This window comes from Phascolarctos cinereus, unplaced genomic scaffold (assembly GCF_003287225.1).
Source record: "Phascolarctos cinereus isolate Bilbo 61053 unplaced genomic scaffold, phaCin_HiC Scaffold_5;HRSCAF=322, whole genome shotgun sequence".
NCBI classification, from domain to species: domain Eukaryota; kingdom Metazoa; phylum Chordata; class Mammalia; order Diprotodontia; family Phascolarctidae; genus Phascolarctos; species Phascolarctos cinereus.
The window spans coordinates 269253408-269279855 of NW_027555958.1; the positions used below are offsets into that span (position 1 = coordinate 269253408).

At 38.7% G+C, this 26448-nt stretch overlaps 1 protein-coding gene across 1 annotated transcript in view; it reads left to right on the forward strand.

The window, feature by feature from the left end:
• The window catches only part of SLC26A11 (solute carrier family 26 member 11), a 44562-nt gene extending 22750 nt beyond the window's left edge, over positions 1 to 21812 (forward strand). The window contains exons 14-18 of the mRNA XM_078155846.1: positions 3398 to 3525; positions 12902 to 13001; positions 13775 to 13908; positions 15993 to 16065; positions 16778 to 21812. Coding sequence (XP_078011972.1) covers positions 3398 to 3525; positions 12902 to 13001; positions 13775 to 13908; positions 15993 to 16065; positions 16778 to 16800 — 458 coding nt within the window. The 3' untranslated portion in view covers positions 16801 to 21812. The remainder of the gene's footprint in view (positions 1 to 3397; positions 3526 to 12901; positions 13002 to 13774; positions 13909 to 15992; positions 16066 to 16777) is intronic.
• Positions 21813 to 26448: the final 4636 nt, after the last annotated feature.

The window sequence follows — 26448 nt, forward strand, 5'->3', positions numbered from 1 at the left end:
GAGGATCTAAGTTCAAATCCAGACTCAGACACTTACTAGCTGTGTGACCTTGGGCAAGTCACTTAATCCCAATTTCCACCCCCCCCCCAAAAAAAAGGAAATCTGATCAGTACATGACCGGGGGATCCATGAACCATGCTACCCACCCCATAACAGAGAGGTGATGAACTCAAGTTGCACATTGAGACATAAGAAGAGAAAAAGAATGCACACCAGGGGAGGAGAAGGAGGGGGAGAAAAAATTTAAAACTCAAAATCTTATGGAACTGAATGTTGAAAACTAAAAATAAATAAAGTAATTATTTAAAAAAGAAAAGGAAAGGAAAATTGCTCCCTTATAATCAATTTACATAATGGCTATGTCTGAAAATATATGTTTCACTCTGTACATCTAGGTCATCTTCTGTGGAAAGTATGACTCACCATCAGTCATCTGGCGTCATGACTAGTCACTATGACGATCATAGGTCTTAAGTCTTTCACTGGTGTTTTCCTTCACAGTGTTGTAGTCATTACGTGAATTGTTCTCTGCATCATTTTATACAAGTCCGCTAAGGTATACCTGAATCCATCCCTTATGACATTTCATATATTGCCTTAATATTCCGTTATATTCATTTACCATGATTTGTTCAGCCATTTCCCAATTTATGGGCACCAACTTTATGTTGTGGTAAAGAGCTGCACACAGAGAGCTGCTATAAATATTTTTATATATGTGGGTCCTTTTGCTCTGTCTTTGATCTTTTTCAGGATATAAGCCTAGTTTATTGTATTTTGGGGATCTAGTTCCAAATTGCTTTCCAGAATGATTGGAACATTTAACAGCTCCACAAACCATGAATGAAGATGCGATAATCCATGGCAACTGGCTCTGTCCCTGCTTTTGTTGTGATAGGCCGGTGTTGGGAATCTGGCTTAGGGTCCCTGATTATTAGAGTTTGCAATGACTTATGGATCCTCCCCCTCTCTTCTGTGTGTTTTCCGCCACCTCCACCCCTCACCACTTCCTCAGACCCCTGGGTGGTTGGTTTCATTTTTGTTGGCCGAAGCTCAAACTTGCTTCCCTGGTGTAGTTCTCTCCATATTTTTCTCTGATTTCCACTTGGATTAGCTGAGTTCACACTGGCTTCTCTGGGTGTGACCCTTCTCTTCACTGCTACTGGCCTCCCCATTTACCTGTATGCATGTTGGTTTCCCTGGAAGATAACTTTAGCTACTTGTACCAATTTCGGGGGGGGGGTGTTTTAGAATTCATAGAATCTTTAACAGAGTAATGCCTGGGACAAGGAAAAGGAAAAGAATTAGGATGCAAGATATTTAAATTTCATTTTAATTTAACTGAAACTCCTTTATGACCTAGAAAACAAGCATTGACTAAACAGAAATTTTAAATTATCTTTTTTTTAATTTCATTTCCATTTCTGTACATACCCCTCCCTGCTTCCCATCCCTGTGAGCCAACCCTTGTGTAACAGGATATTTAACACCCCTGTTGGTGGGGCTGAGATGGTGCTAAAGAACAAATGAGGCGAGGAATTTGCCAGCTAAGTATTCTAGGAAGTTGAGTCCGGTACCTCAAGAAACAGCATGATCTCCAGGGCCTAGGAGAGAGACATCAGGACATTACATTCACTCAAAGAGGTTTGAACTAGTCTATAACAGGAGTCAGGGGAGACATATGGACAGATAGATGGCAGAGACAGAGAATAGTTTTGAGCATGTCCAGGTTCCACCAGGGAGGCCAGAGTTTTCATCTACTGGAGACAGGCAGGACAGCAGTGACTGACATGAGAGGCAAGCCCAGTCATTAATGCACTTTTCCCTGACCAAGAATCTAACTGGCTGGGAGAATGTCTTCTCCCTTCCATTTTCTTTTCCCCTTTCTTTTCTCAATCCAAAGCAGGCAAAAGTTTAGATCCAAAGCTCCTAGTTTCTTTTCAGGCCGATTCCTACTGTCTCCATGGTACTTTAAATCTGTCTTTCTCTAGACAGTGGATGGAATAGATGTCAATTATTTTATATGTACATCTTTAACTGTATTCACAGTGTGTAAACAGGAAGAACTGATTGTTAGATGATCTAGATCTTAACAGGCTAGGAAGCTTCCTTTATAACATAGAGCAGAGATCCTGATCTCTGGCTAGTTGTTAGAAGATCCCTAATTGGGTGCACAATGAGCTATTATTGCATTTTATTAACTATACTAATTTATAATTCTATAAACTTCTCTAGACAGAGTTTTAAAACTGAATCTAGGGCTATTGCCTGTAGATTACTGAGTCTGATGTGTGATCTGGGTGTGGCTTATTAAATTAAATTAAATTAAATTGAGGTTAACAACCAGAATAAGGTGGAAGGGGGAAGAAGAAAGTCGGTCAGTGAGGCAAACTGTATCTCCTTCACCTCTTCCCTCACCAGAAGGGAGGGAGAGATCAAGAATAAATAGATACAAGAAGGGAAGATCTTGCCTTTGTGGTGGCCAATGATTAAAAATAGTCTCAGTCTGAGAGGATTCCATTCTGCCCTTTTCCCTTGAGGGAAGTGGAAAGAATGAATGAGCTAACCTGGCTCTCCACAGCACCATGTACTGGTTACCCTTGTAACAAAAAAATAGAAAAGGAAGGTTAAAAAAAAAAGCAGTTTAGCAAATCCAACCTTAGTCTGACAGTATATGTAAAGATCTCCTCTCTAGCTCTGCAAAGAAGGGAGGGAAGTACATTTTCTCACATCTTTTCTGGAGCTTTACACAGTATTAAGCTTCAGGTTTTTGTTCTTTTCCTTTTAAATCGTTGTAGTTAATGGGGATGGGGCAGCTAGATGACTCAGTGGATAGAGTGCTAGGCCCAGAGTCAAGAACAGCTGAGTTCAAATCTGGCCTCAGACACTTACTAGCTATGTGACCCTGGACAAGTCACTTAACCTCTGTTTGCCTTACTCCACTGCAGAAGGAAATGGCAAGCCACTCTAGTATTTTCCCCCATGGACAGTATGGTCCACCAGGTCACAAAGAGTAGGACATGACTGAACAACTGAACAATGACAAAAATCACTGTGAATATCATTTTCGTGGTTTGGCTTATTTTGCTCTGTATCAGTTTATATGTCTTCCCATACTTCTCTGAATTATTCCTATTTCTCATTTCTTATGAGTACTTCAGTTGGAATTGACTTTCAAAACCACCATGGTAAACACTTGGGGTGGAGATGAATCTATTTTTCTAATATGTCAGAGGCAGCGATGGAATTTTGGTGGCTAGCAAGGGAATGGACTAGTTCTAGGATCAGAAAAAAACTATCATCCTATCTGACTCAGGCATTAGGTGTGGGGCAGACTAAAACCAGTGATATTCTCCCAGTACCCACTCAGCTGATCATTTGCATCTCTCTTTTCCAGGGCTGGATTTGGTGCCATTGTGTGTAACTTTCTTGCTCTGTTTTTGGGAAGTGCAGTATGGCATCCTGGCTGGGATCCTGGTGTCTGGAATACTCATACTTTACCATGTAGCCAGACCCCAGATTCAGGTAATGACCCTAACCAAGAAGTAGGATGGTTTTTCCTCCTAAGCTTCTTTCTCTTCTCTACCTCCCATCGCCTTAGACATTAATAAGATGGAGGTGTTCCTGTAGGAGGCAATTAAAGTAAGTGTTGCTGGTAGGGAAGGCAAGTATCAATGAAGCAAATCTATGTACATAAAACCTTGCCCTTGTAAGTTTCTGTTATATCTGCATCTCTCCAAAATTATGCTAAAATGGATTATCACTGTTGTCCCTCAGGGAAATAGACAACCTTGAAAGGGATTGTAGATTATCTATATTAATAACATTTGTTTTAAAAAAATAATAATAGCAGCAGCTGCTAGGTGGCACAGTGGATAGAGCACCAGCCCTGAAGTCAGGAGGACCTGAGTTCAAATCTGGCCTCAGACCAATCACTTAGCACTTACTAGCGGGGTGACCCTGGGCGCATCACTTACCCCCAATTGCCTAAAAATGAAAAAAAAACCTAGAATATGTGTATACCTACATATATATATATATATATATATATATATATATATATACATACACATCTGTATGTACATATTTACTGTATATATACATATGTATGTATATACACATTCTGTAACAGTTAAAATTAAGGTAGACTGAGGCACAAAGTTCTAAGCACAATTTATTAGTAAAGCATATATTTACCAATAAATAGAATCTCAGCTTCCCCAGCAAAACCAAGACCCCAAATGAAGGTCTTTTATAGCTCTCTTTTATGAGCTTTCTTTTATATTTGAGGAGTACAGAAAATAGCAAGGCTAGCACCATAGATGGAAGAAAAAATGATTGGATAAAAATTGGGAATGAGGGCTAGAAACAACTCCCTCCTTCTTTCCTGTGACTAAGAAATGCTCATTGTTTGAGTTCAGCTACATTGGCAAGCACAGAGATAACAAACAAACCAGACTTCTTGAAGAATAGCTTGGTGCTCTAAAGATACTAGACCAGACTCCCTATTGTCCACCTGCATCCTTTAAGGGTAACAGATTTCCTTGACACAAGAATAGAACAGTGATTAACAGGCAAACTGGATTTCTAAACTTAACTCATTACAGGATGACTGAATTTCTAAACTAAGTTCATGATTTCATAAATTAAGTTCATAAGTTCTAAATTAAGAATCATGACTTAGGCAGTTACAGGACAAAATCAATTAACTACAAATAGAATCAATAAAAAGACACAGAATCAATCTGATAATTTCTTTTTATTTATTTACTTACTTATATATTTGTTTGTTTGTTTGTTTTTTGCTCTCAGCATTCACTTCCATAAGATTCTGAGTTCCAAATTTTCTCCCCATCCCTCCCCTCCCCCTACTCCAACATGGCATGCAATTTGAGACAGGCTATCATATACATTCATATTAAACCTATTTTCACATTAGTCATGTTGTAAAGAAGAAATCGATCCAGTAGGAAGAACCATGAGAAAGAAGAAACAAATGAAAAAAAAAAGAGAGAGAGCAAATAATTTGCTTTGATCTGCATTCAGGCTCCATAGTTCTTTTTTTGGATGTGGACAGCATTTTTCATCATGAGTCTTTGGGAGTTTTCTTAGATCCCTGCATTGCTAAGAAGAGATAGGTATATCAAAGTTCAATCTGATTATTTTAATTCTATACATATATTCATATATATGGTCATATATACACACACATTTATGTGTATGTGTTATACATAATACTTATATATAATATATTACATATACTATATGTATAATGTTTTATACACATACACATATATCTAAGGTTTGCAAAACACTATACATGTTGTCTCATTTGACCTTCACAGCTGTGTGAAGGGGTTTTATTATTATTCTCATTTTACAGATGAGGAAACTTCAGGGTCACACAGCTAATAAGTGTCTAAGCTACTTCTTTTTTTGTCTAATTAATGTCTTTTGTTTTTGTATTACTTTTATTTCCAAATATATCTCTCCCCACCCCTGCGTACCCAGGAAGCCATCCCTTCTGACAAAGAATAGAGAGAAAAAGAGAAATTTAGCAAAATGAACACATCAGCCAAAGTCTGACGGGATATGCATTATTCTATACCTATCGTCCCCCACTTCTGCAAAGAAGAGAAAGAAGTGAATTTTCTCATCTTCCTCAGATCCAAGCTTGGTCATTATAATTACAGTGTTCAGTTTCATCATCATCATCATCATCATTAGTGTCGTCATAGTAGACCAATTACTTATAAGAAAATGTGCTCAGTTTGGTACTATCTTAACCCCTTGTGGTGGTGACAGCTCTTGGTACTGATGGACCCACCATCACAGTAGACAGGAGGAAATACAAAGAAGGGATTGGACGTGAATGGGGGGGGGCAGTTAATGTTAAGCCATGTTGCTTATCTGTCTTCTTCTAGCTCAGAGTTTTCCAAACTAATTTGTCAATGGAACACTTTAAGGCTTGAAATTTGCCACAAGGTACCTAAACAATGGCCTTAGAGGCCTGGGATTATAAAATTCTCCTAGGATAAATAGGGTTTGAGGGACATTTTGGAGCAACATAGGAGAAATTGTTTACCTTCATACTGAGAAATTGTTGCACATAAATATTTTGGACCCATACACAATTGTATATTTCATATTTTTCCATTTTAATGGTTTTTATTTTAGGTCTATTTTCAAAATTATATATGGAGATTTCATTATCCATTGTTGAAATGCATTTATACAGCATAGATTCAGACCCAGATGAACCATTATAGACTATGCTTTCTAAAGCCAGTATTCCATCACTATTTTATGGGCTTTTGAAACCTCAGTTTTAAAATTAAGTGACTCTATTCCAAGTGTATAGTTGTAGACAAATATTGTATACACTTGTAGATGGTTTTTTTCCCCCAAAATTAACACAGCAAATCTGAACAGTGACACGCCTTATATAAGAGCTGTACTGAGAATAGGCTAGAAAATGGTCATTAACAGATTTAAAAATACAGTAGAACCAATACAGTTTTCTCTCAAGGAAGGGAATAATAAAACCTAGGGATAATCCTTTTGTAGACTTTGGTAATATTTCATTCCCTGTGAAAGCCCTGTTATTTATCTATTTGCTTCTACCTCAGTATTTCCCTTTTTAAAAAGCTAATTTGATATGTTTAATAAGAATGTATGTAGAGCCTATATCAGATTGGACACCATCTTGGAGAAGGAGAAGGGGAGGGAGGGGGAGAAAATTTAAAACTCAAGAGCTTATGGAGGTGAATGTTGAAAACTAAAAATAAATTAATTAATTTTAAAAAGAAAGCTAATATGAAATTCTAATCAGTTCCATATAAAAGTCCTGTGTATCAATGCCATTCATAATAGCTAATCACTTTAAGATTTGCAAAGTATTTTACAAATATTATCTCATTTGACTCTCAACAACAGCTCTGAGAGGTAAGTGCTATTATTATTATTATTATTCCAATTTTACAGATAAAGAAACTGAGTCACAAAGACATTAAATGATTTTCCCAGAGTCACACAGCTAATAAGTATATGAAGTAGGATTTGAACACAGGTCTTCCTAACTCCAATGCTAGCCCTCTATCCATTCTGTCACCTAGCTGCCTTCTTTTTGTAAGCAGGGGAAGCAAAATAGGGATGAGGTTTGGACCAGTGATTTCATTGTTTTGAGAAGTGCCTTGTAGTGAAGCTGCCTTCACTGATGCAGGTAAATGACTCATCTGTAACATATAATGAAAGAGAGTTGCTCAGGGCATTGAAAGATGAAGTGAGTTACTCATGATAACGCATGTCAAAGCCAGGACTTTATTTAGTGCATTTCTTCCTCACTCTAAGATTGTCCCACTGTATCATACTGCTTCTCTCATGGGAATTCTCATGGTTCCAACTTAAATGTTTTATTTCAAGGAGGAACAGTTCTGGAGATGTAAGAAATCTTTTGGAGAGGATAAATAGATGTGTTAGCTGTTTTAAAACAGTTAAATTTTGGAAACGCTTTTTTGTATTTATCAGAACTGGGATCCGCTTTTAAAAGTGCCCATCCAACAGAAAAGAAACTACAACTTGTTTTGCTCTTGAGGAACTCACTACTTTCATTTCTTAGACTACCCCATTACATGAACCCTCTTTTTCACTTGTTAAATATAACAACAGTTTTTTTTTCAATATTTTCACTTCCAGAGAAACAAAAGACAGAATGTCCTAAAAGTCAGCACAGTTTTAAGCCCTATAAATGAAAATACTGACAAAGTTCTAGTGTTAAATTTAGCAAGCATAAGCTTTCATAACTTACAACCACACTAAGACTTTTGGGACACCCTGTGTTTTTTGTCCCTGACTTTCCGTGTCTATGTCATGCATTGCCATGAACAAGCACACTAGGCCAACAGCTTTCAAGAGGCATAGCTCTGTTGTGATGCAATAACAGAACAGTTACCTCATGACCAGAGAAATTCCCTCTTTGTACCACAGAAGAGAATAGCTATAATGCGTGAGCAATACACCAAATTGTTTGCACTAGAGATTTTCCAAATTTCCACTTAGTAGAGATACCCAATGCATTATCACTAAAACTTCTCATTTTAGTCATTGTGAAAAAAACTCCCCAAACCCATGTTCCCAGTTAAAGCCCCCAGATGATAACCAACTAGTTTCTACCATTCCATTTTCCTCACCCTTTGAAAAAATGAAGCATTTAAAGTGGAAACATGTAAGAAGCCTTTGATTTAAACTCAGACACTTTGAATTTCCTGAAATTGCATAGCTCCTTCTCCAAAATTCCCATTTATAAGCTTGCTTTCAGATTCACACTCTGATACACACTCACACATGTACATGCTCACTCAAGTGGGATACTTTTTGTTTGTTTATAAATTATGAGGAGGGCAGCTAGGTGGCGCAGTGGATAGAGCACCAGCCTTGGATTCAGGAGGACCTGAGTTCAAATCGGCCTTAGACAAATAACACTTACTAGCTGTGTGACCCTGGGCAAGTCACTTAACCCCATTGCCTAGCCAAAAAAAAAAATTATGAGGAAAATTATGAATTAATTGTATACAGATTAATCAGATGTTTCCATAATAATGTTTGTATGATAACCCCTCTGGGATTCTCTTCCCAACTTATACTAGAATTCATGAGTTGAGTCTCTAGAGTGTAGCTGCTACTTCTGGCATGAGGGGTAGGAATACTCCATGGGCGGCTATTTCTACTAGTATAAGTCATGAGCCCTCAACAGTTCCTTATCATTACAAGTGAGCCAGTAGACCAAACTGGTGCTTAGCAAAAGCATTTACTGATAAAGCAAAGTAAAATCAGTAACTAAAAAATTCTCCTCCCCAGTTAAACCTTGGCAAATGTGCCCAGTAATACACACAAAGTCTATGGGAAAAGTGGTCATTAACTCAGGATACAGTGGTAGTAGGGCACACATGTAGGAAACATGTGGTCAAGGCTACCCACTTCTTGTACTACATGGCCTCAAAATCCTCTCTCTCTGTATGCAGTCCTCTCTGTATCTCAATTGCCAGGGCTAGCTCTCTCTTGAATCCATAGCCAGCTCCTTTCACTGATGCCGAAAGTCCCAATCCTAGAAGCTTCTTTGAGTGACTACCTCTCCATAGCTGTGTATATCTAGAGCAGCTATTCTTAATATTTTTTGTGACATGGATCCCTTTGGCAGTATAGTGAAGTCTATGGACTCCTAAGAATAATGTTTTAAAATACATAAAACAAAATATATAGGATTATAAAGGAAACCAATTATATTGAAATAAAATTATCAAAATGTTTTTTAAAATAAATGCACAGACTCCAGAATAAGAACCATCATCTTAGGAGAGTTGCTCACATAACTCTGTCAGAGGCAGGACTTGAACTTAAGTCTTCCTGACCTGGAAAACTGTCCTGCTGTTTACTAGCCCACACTGTCTTTCATCCTTATTATACAAGTGAGAAAACTGAGGCAGAGTGAGAAGTAACTTGGCTATGTTCCCACTTGAGTAAGATACAATTCAGTATTGGGACTAAAGAATCTTTGACTATTAGAGCTGGACTCAGCACCCTTTACTTTTTCCTTTTCTGATTACATGTAAAAATAACTTTTAACATTTTAAAAAAATGTTTGAGTTCCAAATTCTCTCCCTCCCTTCTTTACCCTCCTTCCTCATTGAGAAGGCAAACAGTTTGAAATAGGTTATATATGTTCAGTCATGTAAAACATTTTCATAGTAGTCATGTTGTGAAAGAAAACACAGAACCACCCTCCAAAAATGAGGAAAAAAAGTAAAAAATAGTATGTTTCTATGAGTTCTTTCTCTGGAGGTGGCTAGCATTTTTCATCATGGGTCTTTTGGAATTGTCTTGAATCTTTGTCTTAGTCACAGTAGCTAAGTCTTTCACAGATAATCATCCTTACAGTATTGCTATTACTGCGCACAATGTTCTTCTGGTTCTCCTCATTTCACTTTGCATGACTTCATAAAAGTCTTCCCAGGTTTTTCTGAGAGCATCCTGCTCATCATTTCTTATAGCACAATAATATTCCATCACAATCATATACCATAACTTATTCAGCTGTTCCCCAATTAATGGACATCCCCTCAATTTCCAGTTCTTTGCCTCCACTAAAAGAGCTGCTATAAATATTTTTGTATATATAGGTCCTTGTCCTTTTCCTTTTTTAAAAAAAAATCTCTTTGGGATATAGACCTAGTCCAGCATCCTTTTCCAAAAACAATAGGTCTGTATTAGAGATCAAGAAGTCCATGTCTACTCCATTAATCTACAGAGAAGCAAAACCGTACAGATGGTCAGGTGGTTTGAGTATTTCTACCTTCCTCTCAAATACCCTTCCAGTGAGTGAAAAATGGATATAAGGATTATTAGATGAATATTAAATTTTTTTGGTATTTGTAGCTTTATAGGTACTGTCAGGCTATGCCTTGACTATCTCAAAAGGGAGCTATCTTTTGATAAGATACTAACCTCAGAGATCAAGTGGAATTTGCACTTTTCTACTTGGGGAGAAAATAGTAGTTGTCTGAGCCCCTGGATATTCTTCTTAGAGGCCTGGCTGCCTTCAGATTGTACCAGGATTAAGGGTTTGAAAAGATTGTTTCATCCAACTGGCTTAATGAACATGGATGAATGAACAATAATAGCCTTGGTCCAGGATGCCCTGAAGAATGTGATGTTTACTTTGGGAGAGTCTGTGGAAGAGAGAAGAGCAGAAAGGACCGAGCTTTGGAGATTGGTCCCTGTTAGGAGAAAGGAGGAAACAGGTCTCCAGAGAAAGGAGACACTGAAAGGGTAGACAGAGGATGGGGTCCCTATCACTTCCTGGATCAAATATAAAAGCCTCTCTTTGGTGTTCAATACTCTTAATAGAAAGAAAGAAAGAAAGAAAGAAAGAAAGAAAGAAAGAAAGAAAGAAAGAAAGAAAGAAAGAAAGAAAGAAAGAAAGAAAGAAAGAAAAAAGAAAAGCTTCATAACTTCCTACCTTTCCAGTCTTTTTACATTTGAACTCTTCCACATACTCTTCAATCCAGTGACACTGGCCACCTTGCTGTTCCTTGAATTAGACACTAGATCTAGTGTCTAGAAAAAAAGCTCTGCATTTTTATTGGTTGTCTTCCATGCCTGAAAATCTCTCTCTTCTTATCTCTGCCTCCTAATTTCCCTAGCTTCAAGTCTCAGCTAAATATTACCTTCTGCAAGTTTTTCTTGATCCCCCTTAATTTTAGAGGGTATTGAGGAAATTAAAGAAGAAAAACAGAAGACTTGAGGTTGGACTGATTCTGTTTTGAGGTTTTGAAGAGGATAAAGAGAAGGGAATAAAAAAGAAGGAATATACCCATGTAGAAAAGAGGAAGAAAGGAGTTGAATTTGCTCTTTTGCATAACTGGAATTCATGAGAGTATACAAACATGAAGAATGATATAGGGGGAGTGGGTAACAGATGAAATTTCTATCTGAAATGTACAAAGGAAGATTTCAACACAAACATATATGTACACACTTAGTTCATACATAATAACAATCCTCATTTTCTTTTCATGTTTGATCATGGTTGTCAAGTTCAAAATAACAAAATTTTCCTTTTTTTTTTTTAAAGGAAGCACTGGGTTTGAAGTCCATAGGTGCTGGTTTCAAATTATAATTTTGCCATTTACTATCCATGTGATTGGACTTAAGCTGCTCAGTCATTTTTCAATCATGTCTGACTCTTTGTGACCCCATTTGGGGTTTTCTTGGTAAAGAGACTGGAGTGGTTTGCCATTTCCTTCTCCAGCTAGTTTTACAGATGAGGAAACTGAGGCAAACAGTGTTAAGTGACTTGTCCATTGTCACACAGTTAGTATTATCTGAGGCCAGATTTAAACTCTTGAAGATGAGTCTTCCAGGCCTGGCATTATCTACTGCACCACCCAGCTGCTCTCTGTGACTAGACTAGTGATCACAACTTCACTGGGCCTCATTTTCTTTATCTATAAAATGGGAATGATAATAATAGCACCTATGTCTTAGGGTTGTGAGGTCCAAATGAGATAATAATTATAAGGAGATTGTCACCATGCCTGGCACATAGTAAGCTCTATATAAATGTTAGCTATTATTACTACCTATGTGATTGGACTAGTGGTCACTTAACTTCATTGGACCTCAGTTTCTTCATCTGTAAAATGAAGGAGCTGGATAAGATGACTTCTAAGATCCCTTCCAACTCTCAATCTATTATCTCTAAGGTTCTATTTAGCTCCAGCATCCTACGGCTGAGAGACAGTATAGTGTAATAATAGAGTTGAATTTGAAGTGAGGAAAATCCTGCTTTTGCTACTTACCAGGTGGGTTGTGGTGAGACCAAAATAACATGTTATAGGTAAAGAACTTTGCAGAACTTAAAAGTGCTCGATACACATACATATACATATATACATACATGTATATATGCATGTACACAATATACATATATACCTATATACTTGTATTATATACTATGTATTATATACACATACTATGTATTATGTACATATATACTATTATATGTACTATGTATTATATGCATATATAATATGTACACATATATGTACATGTAAAATATATACGCAAAATATACACACACATATAAACATATACTATGTATTATATATAAACATACTATATACACATACATATACCACATATACTGTATACATATATGCATGCATACATACATACATACATACATTATATATTTATACACACACTATTGTTATTATGGTTCTGTGATGGGATGAGCATACTTGGTGTGCTCATCAGAACCCAAGACAAGAACAGAAAGAACCTAGGACTCTTATCTTCCCCCATCCCCTCACCCCTTGGTCTCTCTTCTCCTGTCCATCAGCAGGTATCAAAAGGCCCCGTGCTTATCCTGCAGCCCATTAGTGGCCTTCACTTTCCAGCAGTTGAAGCTCTTCGGGAGACTATATATAGCCAGGCTTTCTCAGGTAAGGCTCTAGAGACTGTGGGTTGGTGTGGGGAGTGGAACCAGTTCCCTACATTCCTGTTGCTTCCTTCCATCTATCTCCTCTCCTCCTTCAAGGAGGCTATATGCTAGAACCTGAGAATCTAGGCAACTAATTCTCTTCAGGTAAGTTCATCTGGGTCTCTGATGTAGAAATTTCTACTGTATACCAAAGTACAAATACTTACCTTACCTCCATGTGTGCATTTCTACTGCAAAGGCTCCACCAGTGGTTCCCAAGTGGTTTCATTCCATTTTATCCCACTTTCTAGATTTTTTTTGGGGGGGTGGCTAGGCAATGGGGTTAAGTCACACAGCTAGTAAGTGTTGTGTCTGAGGCCAAATTTGAACTCAGGTCCTCCTGATTCCAGGGCCGGTGCTCTATCCACTGTGCCACCTAGCTGCCCCTACTTTCTAGAACCTTCCCAGGAATTGAAACCAAGCTTACTAGCTTGTGGTTTGCAAGCACTGTTCTCTTCCCTTATTTAAAAATTGGAACATTTGCCCTTCTCTAATCTGTCACACTTCTTCCATTTTTTGTGATCTTTCAAATATCACTACTCAGTAAACATATCTGCTGGTTCTTTCAGTACTGGTAGGGGTAGTTCATCAGGGTCAGATGACTTGAATTCCACAAATGCAGCAGTCAGGTGCTACTTAGCACCTTAGGGAGGGATTGGTTAGGCATTCCTGAGGCTTAGAAAATGTTTGTTGAATGAATACTAACCAAAACTCTTTCTTGATTGTTCACTCCAGCATCACCCCCATGTTGTACCATCTTGGACTGTACCCATGTCAGCAACATTGATTATACAGTGGTGACAGGACTTGGGGAATTGCTAGAGGAGTTTGGAAATCGTGGGGCCTCCTTAGTTTTTGTCAAGTTACAGGTATGTTTTTCATGGGGAGGCCAGGGGTCATCCCACAGAGGGGACTGAGGCTATGTGTACAACATAATCAGTAATCAGCAATCCTAAAAAAAATTCATGATAAACTGAATGACTGCTGACAAAACAAGCAATGACATATTAATAATTGTTAAATATTTAATTAATATTCATGAAATAAGGAATATAATTTTACATAAAACTCTGGGCATTTAACAAGATTTGTTGTTCAGTCATGTCCAACTCTTTGTGATTCCATTTGGGGTTTTCTTGGTAAAGATACTGAAGTGGTTTGCCATTTCCTTCTCTGGCTCTTTGTACAAATGAGGAAACTGAGGCAGCCAGTGTTAAATGACTTGCCAAGGTCACTTAACTGGTAAGTGTGATTTGAACTCATGAAGATGAGTCTTTCTGATTCCAAGCCCAATGCTCTATCCATTGTGCCACCTAACTGCTTTTGAACAAGGTAGAAATGAATGAGTTGAAGAACTCTTCTAATGGAAAGAGTTCTGGATTTGAGAGTCAGAAGATGTAGGCTGAGATTTCAGCTCTGCTGCTTATTATCTGTGTGACCTTGGGCAAGTCACTAAAGTTCTCATAGGTAAAAATGGTGGGGAGAGAATGCAAGGGATTATCCTACGTGACCTCTAAGATCTTTTCTAGCTCTAGGTCCTGATTTATGAACAATAAATTGTTAACAAAATATATTTGCTCCATGTCTCCTTCCAGTTCTGTTTGACCTTCATTATCTCTGACTTTCTTTCCTTTCCCTTTCTTTTCAGGGTAGTCAGTGTGTATGGACTTTAGGTTCTGCTGATCTCACTTTTCATTACTTCATATGGATCTTAACGTATTTCCTTGAGTACTTCAAAGTTAACCTTTTTATATTACCCCAATATTTAATTACATTTATATTAATAACAATAAGTTTACTTTTTCAGCCATTCTCCAATTTTGGGGTCATAAAAGTTACTTATAATTTTTTTTTAGAGGCAACTAGGTGGGTAAGAGTTCTGGACTTAGAGTAAGGAAGACCTGAGTTCAAATCCTGTCTCAGACACTTAATAGCTGTATGATTCTGGGCAAGTTATTTAACCTCTGTTTGCCCCAATTTCCTCATTTGTAAAATGGGGATAATAATAACTCCTACCTCTCGGAGTTGTTGGGAGCATTAAATGATATAATATGAGATAAGTGCTTTGCAAAACTAAAATGCTTATTTTGTTGTATTACAAATATGGCACCTATAAATAAGATCGATTATAGGATCGCAGAAGTAGAATTGAAAAATTGCTTAGATGTCATGTAGCTCATTTCTTCATTTTGAAAATAAAGAAACATTGTTTGGGGGCAGCTGGGTGGCCACAGTGGATAGAGCACCGGCCCTGAAGTCAGGAGGACCTGAGTTCAAATGTGGCCTCAGACCAAACACTTGACATTTACTACCTGTGTGACTCCCTGGGCAAGTCACTTAACCCCAATTGCCTAAAAATAAAAAAAATTTTTTTAAAAAGAAACATTGTTTGTACAGGTACAATTCAACAGGCCTTTATTTAACATCTGTATCAAGGAAAGTACTGGAATAAAAAGACAAAACTGACATGGTCCAGGCTTTCAGCTCCAGTGCCTCCCTATTACCTCTAAGATCAAATATAAAATCCTTGTTTGGAGTTGCTGAAGCTACTTTCTTTATGGCCCCAGCACTTGAGACAATGCCTAGCACATAGTAGGGCTTAATCAATGCTTCTTTCTTGCTTGCTTTTTTTCTGCTGTGGATGGGGAGAATACTACATGTACATGGATAAGTAAGAATTTTAGTAGAGAAAGGGTACTAAGATCTTGGAGGGCTGATGGTCAGAAAAGGCTCCATTAGGAGGTAAGGCTTGAAAAAAGCTGGAGAGGTCACAGAGCTAAGAAATGTCAGACACAGAATGTTAATCCAGTTCTTCCTGAATCTAAGTCCAGTACTTTTTCCATGATACCTCACTACCTTTTAGAAGTAGTAGTTAAATCCAGCTCTCTGCCTTACTTTATGGATGAAAGAATTAACTACATTCCTCAACTCCTGGCCTTCATCTCTTCCTTAGGCTCCTGTTCTTTCTGACCTTCTGTCTGCTGACCTGAAAGGATTCCAACATTTCTCCACCCTTGAAGAAGCAGGTTGGTGTGATTCAGCCCAACGCTACATCAATGTACTGGCTCTCTCTTCCATTCTCAGTGCAAGCAGAATAAATTAAAATAGGTGTACAATACATTGGGGCAGATTTAAATTAGACAATAAAATGGATTACTGAGTAGCAGAACGAATTGCCATGGGAGGGCTTAAAATCTCCTGCTCCAAGGTTTTTTAATGTAAGATGTATACATGCCTTTGTAAGATGTGTAAATCCACATGAGATGTCTAAATGGATAAGTAAATAGTTTGAGGGGAGGCATTGGTAGATGTCTCTATAATCTTGTCTTCTGTTCTCCAAGAGAGACTATGATTCCAGGCCATGAATCTGGCTACTCAGTTTCCCTTGGAGAGAGGGATAGTAAACTAGAATTATATCCACATGAGCCTCCCTAAATATTGATGACGTAGGGGCATAATTGGTTCAGAACAAATCCACTAGAGTCCCTGGTTGCTATTCCTTAAATAAGTGGGGAGGGTAGCCCTTACCTTATACTCACCAGTTCAACTTCTTCCCAGTCTAGAGGCTTTTTTTCTGAACCAATTGTACCTCTAGATCTTGGAGGCCCCTCAGCGCCAGGCAAAGGAGTCAAAATCCTTTTCAGCATGAAGACCCCAAGAGAGCCATCTTATCTAATTGAGTGCCTTGACCTTCCTCTATTCTCCCCAAATCCCTGTGATCTGTTGTCTTCCTTTCAGAGAAATACCTGAGTGAAGAGTGAATGTCAATGAAGACTCCACCAGAACCAGATTGTCCCACTAATGCTAACCAATTGGCCTTATTCTATGGCAAGAGATGATGAAAAGACCTCTCTATCAGCATATGCCATTGATCTGTGAGCTTTTCTTGTGATGTCTTTTGGACTGGTGTACCCAAAGAAAACCCCAGTAGGTGGTGCTATGGAGAAATGATGGAAGAAAAACCTATTTATCTTAAAATGGACTAGGACCTTTGGGGAGCAGCACTTGGAGCATCTGGCTAGGATGAGTGATAATTTCTAATTGAAAATGGTTCTTGTTCCTCTTCTCACTTCCTTGACCCACTCCTTTTACCACTCGTCCACATTTAGATTACCTATTGCAACCAGCAAGAGAGCTTCCTATCAAATCTCAAGCAATACAAGGGCCTTCCCTTAAGCTTTGCCCTCAGAATCGAGTCATGTAGATATAAAGAGATCCCTTAACCTAGGGCTTTGGTTGGGTTTTGGACCTTGGAAGCTGTATTGAGAAGGGAACGAGCATGGGAGTGAAGGCAGGAGCAGACTCCATCAGGGATGATTCCCTGAGTCTATTATTCTAGCATTAGAGGGAGGATAATGACTCTCCTTGATAATAAAATCAGAACTGGAAAGGACCTAAGCAAATGTCTAGCCTGTCCCTCTCACTTTACAGGTGAGGAAAGTGAGGACCAGAGAAGTTAAGGAGTGACCCATCCATGTGACTTTGGATAGTAATTATCAGAGCTGGGATTAGAGCTCAGATCATGGCACAATGGATAGAGTACCGGACCTGAAATTAGAAAGACTAATCTTCCTGAATTCAAATCTGGCCTCAGATACTTCTAGTTGTGTGACCCTGGGCAAGTCACTTAACCCTGTCTGCAACAGTTTCCTCATCTGTAAAATGAGTTAGAGAAGGAAATGGCAAACCACTCCAGTATCTCTGCCAAGAAGATACCAAATGAGGTCATGGAGAGTCAGACATGACTGAAAAGACTCAACAGTAACAATAACAACCTCTTACTCAAAACCCAGTGCTTCTACAACTGGTACCATGCAGCCTTCCATAATTAACTGCTATGAAAAAGTGAAGCTTTTCTTTTTTCTTTCGTTTTGCCTTCTGTTCGGGGCAGACCTGACTTAGTCCAGCATGCTACTAGTTTAAGTTCAGTAAGTTATTGCACAGTTAACAAAAAGAGGTTTATTTAGCCCTGACATAGAAATGATATTCAACAAGGATAATGTAGCACTTTGCACTAGTAAATGTGACCTCCCTGTCCCCTCCCCCCCATCTCTTTATGGTCAGCTGGTCACAGTGTGATGGCTCCCCCAGACCTTAGACATCTACCAACTCTGAAAGGCCATTCTTGGTGCGCTTCTCGGGTGAGCTGTTTTATGCCTTTAGGTGACCAGGAAAACACATTGATACAGCCAGAGGCTACCAGGAGGCTGCTCGAGGGAGGCACAGCTTGCACTTTGCCCCAGCCCAAGTCCTGGCTTTGGGCTCTTTTATGGAAAAGCTGGCCTAGTCATATTGGGGAATAGGGAACCCTTGTAAAACACTGGTCCTTTGGACTGATGCACCTTCTGTCTTACTATATCCCACTGTCAAGGGCTGTTCCAAAGCTCCCCCTTAATCCCCCAGCCCCACTTCCCACTCACAGGTTTGGATATTCCCTTCTCACCAGCAAACTGCTGCTGTTTCTTATCCCCCTACTTCCTCATCCTGTCCTGGCAGGAGGAATCTCTGATGTAAAGAAACAGCAGGTGACACAGTGGGGTAAGAGCAGTGGACCAGGAGTCAGGAAGACCTAGGTTCAAATCTAGCTTCAGACACTAACTGTGACTCTGAGCAAGTCACTTCACCTCTACCTCAACTTTCTTATCTGTAAAAGGCAATAATAATAGCAGCTTCTATCTCCCAGGGTTGTTGTGAGGAAAAAATGAGATAATATTTGTAAAGCACTTTGCAAACCTTAAAGCTCTATATAAATGCTAGCTATTGTTATTCTTTGATGCTTGGTTGAAGGATTTAATCCAATTGCCTTCTTTGCTCTGATGAAAGTACTTAGATTGGGGAGGGCACAGCAGTGAGGAAAGACCACGTGTGGCCCTTAATAAAAGGATTTGTTCTGTAAAACTTGAACTGAGGTCAAAAGGCCACACCCAAGGACCTAGAAGGCCAGATGTAGCCTCCAGGCCACAAGTTCCCCACGCCTGTAGACTAGAGTATTAAAGCCTAATAATAGTACACAGGAGAGAAATCACCACTGTGAGGATCTAAAGTCATAATGTGAATATGAGGAGTGGGGAGGGGAAAGTTGAGCTGCTGAATTCTCATTTCCTGCCCAAGAGGGACAAATATCCTATTATTATAACAAACTTTCCCTCCTTCCTCATACAATGGAGTCATTAGGAAAAATGACTTTATTAGGAAGAGAAAATGGTGGAACACACTTTCCTTCTTCTAAGCCAGTTCCTCACATCTCTCCCCTTTTTTCTATCTTCCCAGTTTCTGTAAGGCTTTGGGGGTGGGGATGACTAGAATGGGAATCTGCTGCCTGTCTCCATGCTCACAGGCCCCTGTATATGTTTGATAGGTTTCAAACCTCCTTGGAACAATAAAGATTCCCCCACTTTTTCCCCCTTGCTTTCTTGCAAAGTGTTAGGTGGGTGGTTTGAGGGCAGGATTTCACAGAATTATGAAACTTATGTTGCTTGGCCCCAGCAATGAAAGTGAAAGCAAAGCTTGAAGTGAAATGTCATGCCATTAAAGGTGTCAACCATTTATCAAAAGTTTGGTCCAAAGAAACAAACAGAATCAGTTTTCCCCTTAACCAAAGGTTTGTCCTAAGAACAAACAGAATGGAGTTCCCCCTACTGAAAGTTTGTTCAAGAACAAACAGAATGGGGTTCACCTTACCAAAGGTTTGAACAACGTACAAACAGAATCAGGCTGTACATGTGCTATAATGTACTTGTTTGTTCTCATTAAGCCAGAGAATCATGCATGATGGAGTCAGAAAATAATTCTGAACTCAGAGGTAAACAAACTGAAGGAGATCTTTTGTACACTTAGAGCAATCCCAACTCAGGAAGCCTGTCAACCAAAATTATAGCCTCCATATGTGTAAAGGAAATTTGAGAAAGAAGATTTCTTAATAGAATAGGTTATAAATACAGTAAGATACCAGAACTGTCAAGGTGTCAATTGAATTACAGATCCAGGATGTGTGTTTCTTTTATCATTAACATGACATAATATGATGTAAGAAAAGTCCCATTATTCAAAGATAGCATCCGGTTCAAGGTGCCTTTTCCTGGACAGTCATAAATAGAAGAATACTCCTGATCAGCTTCATCCAACCTTGTAATTGCTGACACAGGAAGGGGAATTTTGGGTTCACTCAGAGAGCAAAGCAAAGCATGTCTGTTATGCCAGAGCACAGAAAGCATTATGGTGCAAAAATGTCTTTCTCCTGATTAGCCAATCCAGGTTTTAGGCCTTTCTCAGGTGAGCTCATAATGGTTCACAAAGGCAACGATCATGTTTTGCCTACTTTGTTTAAGACTCTTAGGGGAGAAAAGGAAGATGCTTCTATCACAGACTACTAACTGATCCAATAGGAAGGAATGTTGTAGGAACCTGATTTGATCCATTTCTTCCCTTACAGGATTCTTCTGTAGATATTGGATATATGGGTGTCATACTCAGATAAACCTATGAAATTATTGATTGCACTCCCCTCTCCTCCCTGCCCAGCTTCGTTTCAATAGCTGGAGCTTTGATAATAAAACCATAGAATATTAGAATTGGAGGACTCGGGGATTACTGGAAAGGTGAGGAAGTGAGGCCTAGAACATCCCACTGAATGATTGTGCCGACTCAAAAAGAAGCTGCCAGGATAGGATCTCAACATTTCTAAGGCTTGGCGTTCCTGTATTTCTGAACCCTCTATCTCAGGCTCCATCTCAGCATGTGGTACCTCATCTCTAATATCAGTTTCCCCTATTTCCAGAGACAGGCATGATGAGATAGTGGAAGAAGCACCAGAATCTCAGAGTGGAAAGAAATCTCAGGGTTTATCTGATCTAACCTTTACCTGGAGAAGAATCTGTCCTGGGATGTACCTGCCAACTAGCCATCCTGTCTCTGCTTGAATCTATTTCCTCCAAAGGCAGCTCAGGACACTTTGGGGACAGCTCTAATTGTGAAGAAGTTATTCAAATATCAAGCCACATTTACCTCTTTGCAATTCTTGCCTATTGTTTGTAGTTCTGCCCTTTGTAACCAGGCAAGAAAGTCTAATTCTCTCTTCCTATGATAGCGTTTCAAATATTGGAAGATTGTTATCCCCACCCCCACTCCGAAGTCCTCTCTTCTCCAGGATAAATGTCTCTACTTCCTTCCAAACAAATCTGTATTCAATGTGATCTTGAGGCCTCTCACCATTCTGTACACTGTCCTCTAGGCACAGCCCAGTCTTTCCTAAAATGTGGCTTCTCCTCATCTCTAACTCCGGACTTCCTGGATTCCTTCAAGTGCCAGCTAAAATCTTAACTTCTTTAGGAAGTCTTGGGGCAGCTAGGTGAAGCCGTGGATAGAGCACTGGCCCTGGAGTCAGGAGGACTTGAGTTCAAATCTGGTCTCAGACCAGGTACTTGACACTTACTAGCTGTGTGACCCTGGGCAAGACGCACTTAACTGCAATTACCTCGCCAAAAAACAAACAAACAAGCAAACAAACCAAAAAAAAACCAAACTTAAAAACAAAAGAAGTCTTTCCAAATCCACCTGAATGCTAATGTCTTCCCTGTGCTGTAATCTCCAATTTATCTTGTCTCTGTCTTGTTTGTACACAGTTGTTTTCATGCAATCTCTCTATTAGACTGTGAACTTGAGAGCTTTCTATATGGAACTATCTTTCACCTTTTTTTGTAGTCCCAGAACATAGCACAATGTCTGGCATGTGATAAGCACTTAATAAATACTTATTGGCTGGCTGACTGACCGACCACTGGGCTTCTTGATTTCTTGAAAAGGCAATTTATTTCAAAGCTTTACCACATAGGTTCTTCTATTAGAGATAATATAAAAAAACAGGCACTCCAAACTTCCTTACAACAAAGAATCGACACAGAATCTGAGTTTAAACAGCTACTTCCTGTTAAGGGTTTCTAAAAGATTTAAAGCCTCAAAGGCTGATTTGTACAAATAAATAAACTTACATAGTGATCTGATTCTTTTGGAGCCATACAGTAATTACAGCAACTGTTTCATTACATTACAAACTAGTGATATAGCATCAGAAAGGGAAACAACTTTAAAAATAAATTAAATGAAAGGCACATTCCAAAGCAAAGTATACAAAAAGTTCATTTTTTTGGTTTTGTTTTCTGAGGTAGGAGGAAGGGAGATGGCCATAAAGTCTTTCCAAATGAAACTGTTTCTATCAGGCAAAGTGGAGAGTTTAAATTGGCTTCATTTCTTTCCTTGGCTTTTGGAAATGTGATTAGTTCTTCAAGTGGAAATGATATACCAGCGTCTGGGACAAGCAGTTGATAAAATGGAACTCGGCTTCTGACAAAAACTGTTGGGAAAACTGGAAAGCAGTTTGGCAGAAACTAGGTTATAGACCAACAGCTCATGTCATACACCAAGATAATGTCAAAATAGGGTGATATTTTATTTTTTAGGCTTTTATTTAGTAATTTATTTTCCCCCAGTTACGTGTAAAACAAATTTTAACATTTGTTTTTAAAACTTTGAGTTCCAAATTCTCTCTCTTCTCCCTCCCAACCCCCCCAATTGAGAAGGCAAGCAATTTGACATAGGTTATACATATGTAGTCATGCAAAACATATTCATAATAGTCATGCTGTGAAAGAAAATATAGACAAGAAAAAAACTCAAGAAAAATAAAGTAAAAAAAAAGTATGCTTCAATCTATATTCAGACAGCAACAGTTCTTTCTCTGGGAATAGAGAGCATTTTTCATCATAAGTCCTTCAGAGTTGTCTTGGATCATTGTATTGATGACAATAGCTAAGTCATTCACGGCTGATCATCTTACAATATTGCTGTTACTTTGTACACAGTACATTTCACTTTGCATCAGCTCATGCAAGTCTTTCCAGGTTTTTCTGAGAGTATCCTGCTCATCATTTTTTATAGTACAATAGTATTCTATCATAATCACATACTACAACTTGTTCAGCCATTCCCCAATTGATGGGCATCCCCTTAACTTCTAATTTTTAACACCAGAAAAGAGCTGCCATAAATATTTTTGTACATATAAGTCCTTTTCCTTTTTGTCTCTTTTGGGATACAGACCTCGTAGTGGTATTGCTAGGTCAGTCAAAGGGTATGCATGGTTTTATAACCCTTTGGGCATAAATCCAAATTGTTCTACAGAATTGTTTGAATCAGTTCACAACTCTACCAACAATGCATTAAACTCTCATTTTTCCCATATCCCCTCCAATATTTCTCATTTATCTCCTCTGTCCTATTAGCCAATCTAAAACAAATGAGGTAGTAGCTCAGAATTGTTTTAATTTGCATTCCTCCAATCAATAAATAGTGAGAGTAATTTTTTCATATGGCTATAGATAGCTTTGATTACTTCATCTGAAAACTGATCATATCTTTTGATCACTTATCAATTAGGGAATGGCTTTTATTTTATAAATTTGACTCAGTTCTCTATATGTTTGAGAAATGAGGCCCTTATTAGAGAAACTTGCTTCTAAATTTTTTTCACAGTTACTATTGCTAATTATATTTCCCTCCCTCCTATCCCCCCATTATTCTATTCTCTCTCTCCTTTCACTCTGTCCCTCCTCAAAAATGTTTTGATTCTGACTATCATCTCCCCCAATCTGCCTTCCCTTCTATCACTCCCCTCCCTCTTTCTCTTATCCCTTTCCTCTCCTACTTTCCTTTAGGGTAAGATAGATTTCTATACCCAAATGAGTATGTGTGTTATTCCCTCTTTGAGCCAGTTCTGATGAGCCAATTCACTTCCCCTCACCTCCCTCTTCTTCCCCTCCACTGCAAAAGCTTTTACTTGTCTCTTTTACATGAGATAATTTACCTAATTCTACCTCTCCCTTTCTATTTCTCCCAGTAGATTTCTCTCATCCCTTAATTTTATTTTTAGATACCATCCCTTCATATTCAACTCACATCTGCGCCCTCTATCTATATATGTTCCTTCTAACTACCCTAATAATGATAAAGGTCTTATGAGTTACAAACATCATCTTCCCATGCAGGAATGTAAACAGTTTAAACTTATTAAGTCTCTTATGATTCTCCTTTCCTGTTTATCTTTTTATACCCCTTTTAAGTCTTGTATTTGAAAGTCAAATTTTCTATTCAGCTCTGGTCTTTTCATCAAGTACTCTATCTCTTTGAATATCCATTTTACCCCCTGAAAAAGTATACTCAGTTTGGCTGGGTAGGTGATTCTTGGTTGTAATCCTAGTTCCTTTGCCCTTTGGCATATCATATTCCAAGCCCTCCAGTCCTTTAATGTAGAAACTGCTAAATCTTGTGTTATCCTGACTGTGGCTCCATGATACTTGAATTGTTTCTTTCTGGCTGCTTGCAGTATTTTCTCTTTTATCTGGGAACTTTGGAATTTGACTACAATATTTTTGGGAGTTTTCATTTTGGCATCTCTTTCAGGAGGTGATTGTTGATTCTTTCAATTTCTATTTTATCCTCTGGTTCTAGAATATCAGGGCAGTTTTCCTTGATAATTTCTTAAATGATATCTTGCCTCCTTGTTTTGATCATGGCTTTGTGCAGCTGTTTTCAGAGATACTTCTAGGAAACAGTAAATCTTCAGTTCTTCCAAGGTGGTATGATCTAAGGAGAAGTGTTTACTACTCTCCTGGCCTATGCTTTGGTCTGTGAGAGATCACAAGTACTCTTTTCTGCCCTGGAACTATGAGGAAGGTCTCCCTTCCACTGCGGCTGCACACTGTGCTATTCTAGTGCTCCTCACCACCTCAGGACTGCTACCTAGGACCCATATCTAAGTATGGGCAAAGCAACAGAGTCTTGCCTCAGTGCTAGCAAAAAGATCCCTGTAATCTCCTTTTGACCAGTTGTTTGACCCTCTTACCATTTGTGGGCTGAGAGCTCTGGAAACAGTCACTGCTCCTGCTGCTGCTGTTTCAGTCACTCCCAAGGCCTGCTCCCGGTTTGCAGGGGCCAGGGCTGTGTTGGTGCCACCTGTGCTAGACTGTGTTGCACTCACCTAGGCATGAGGGACCTTTCCTGCTGAACTTCTGAGTTGTCTGTGGTATCTGTGGGCTAAGAGGTCTGGAAACTGCCACTGCTGTGAGTGATTTAGTCACCCCAAGGCCTGCTCTGGCTTTGCTGGGGCCTAGTCTGCACTGACATGGCCTGCGCTAGACTGTGTTCCTCTCTCACCATGGCGCAACAGACCTTTCTTGCAGACCTTTCAAGTTGTCTTGGGCAGGAAATTTGTTTCTCTCCATCTTTTTGTGAGCTCTGCTGCTCTAGAATTTGTTTAGAGCAATTTTTAAAAGGTATTTGGAGGGTTCGGGGGAGAGCTCAAGTGAGTCCCTGCCTTTACTCTGCCATCTTGGCTCTGCTAATTTAAGCAAATTAGTAGATCATGGAATAGTTTACCTGTCAGATCTATGGATAAGGGAAGAATTTATGATCAAGCAAAAGATAGAGAGCATTATGGGATGTAAAAAGGATAATTTTGGTTACATTGAATTAAAAAGGTTTTGCAAAAACAAAACCAATGCAGCCAAGATGAGAAGGAAGGCACAAAATCAGGGGGAAATTTTTACAATAAATTTCTCTAATAAAGGCCTTATTTCTCAAATATATAGAGAACTGAGTTAAATTTATAAGAATATGAGTCATTCTCCAATTGATAAATGGTCAAAGGATATGAACAGGCAGTTTTCAGATGAAAAAAAATCAAACCTTTCCATAGCCATATGAAAAAATGCTTTAAATCACTATTGATTAGAGAAATGCCAATTAGAGCAACTCTGAGTTACCATCTCACACCCATCACATTGGTTAACATGACAAAAAAGGAAAATGAAAAATGTTGGAGAGGAACTGGGAAATTTGGGACACTAATGCACTGTTGGTGGAATTGTGAATGATCCAACCATTCTGGAGAGCAATTTGCAACTATGTCCAAAGGGCTATAAAACTATGCATACCCTTTGAACCACTACTAGATCTGTGTATCAAAGAGATTTAAAAAATGACTTACATGTACAAAAATATTTATGGCAGCTCTTCTTGTGATGGCAAAGAATTGGAAATTGAGGAGATGCCCATCAATTAGGGAATGGTTGAACAAATTGTGATATATGATTTTGTTGTAATATTCTTGTGTTATAAAAATGATGAGTAGGATGCTTTCAGAAAAATCTGGGAAGACTTACATGAACTGATGCAAAGTGATGTGAGAAGAACCAGGAGGACAATTTACACAGTAACAACAATATTGTATGATGATCACCTGTGAATGACTTAGCTATTCTCAGCAATACAAAGATCCAAGACAATTTTAGAGGACTTATGATTAAAAATGCTACCCACTTCCAGAGAAAGAACTGATGGAGTCTAAATGAAGACTG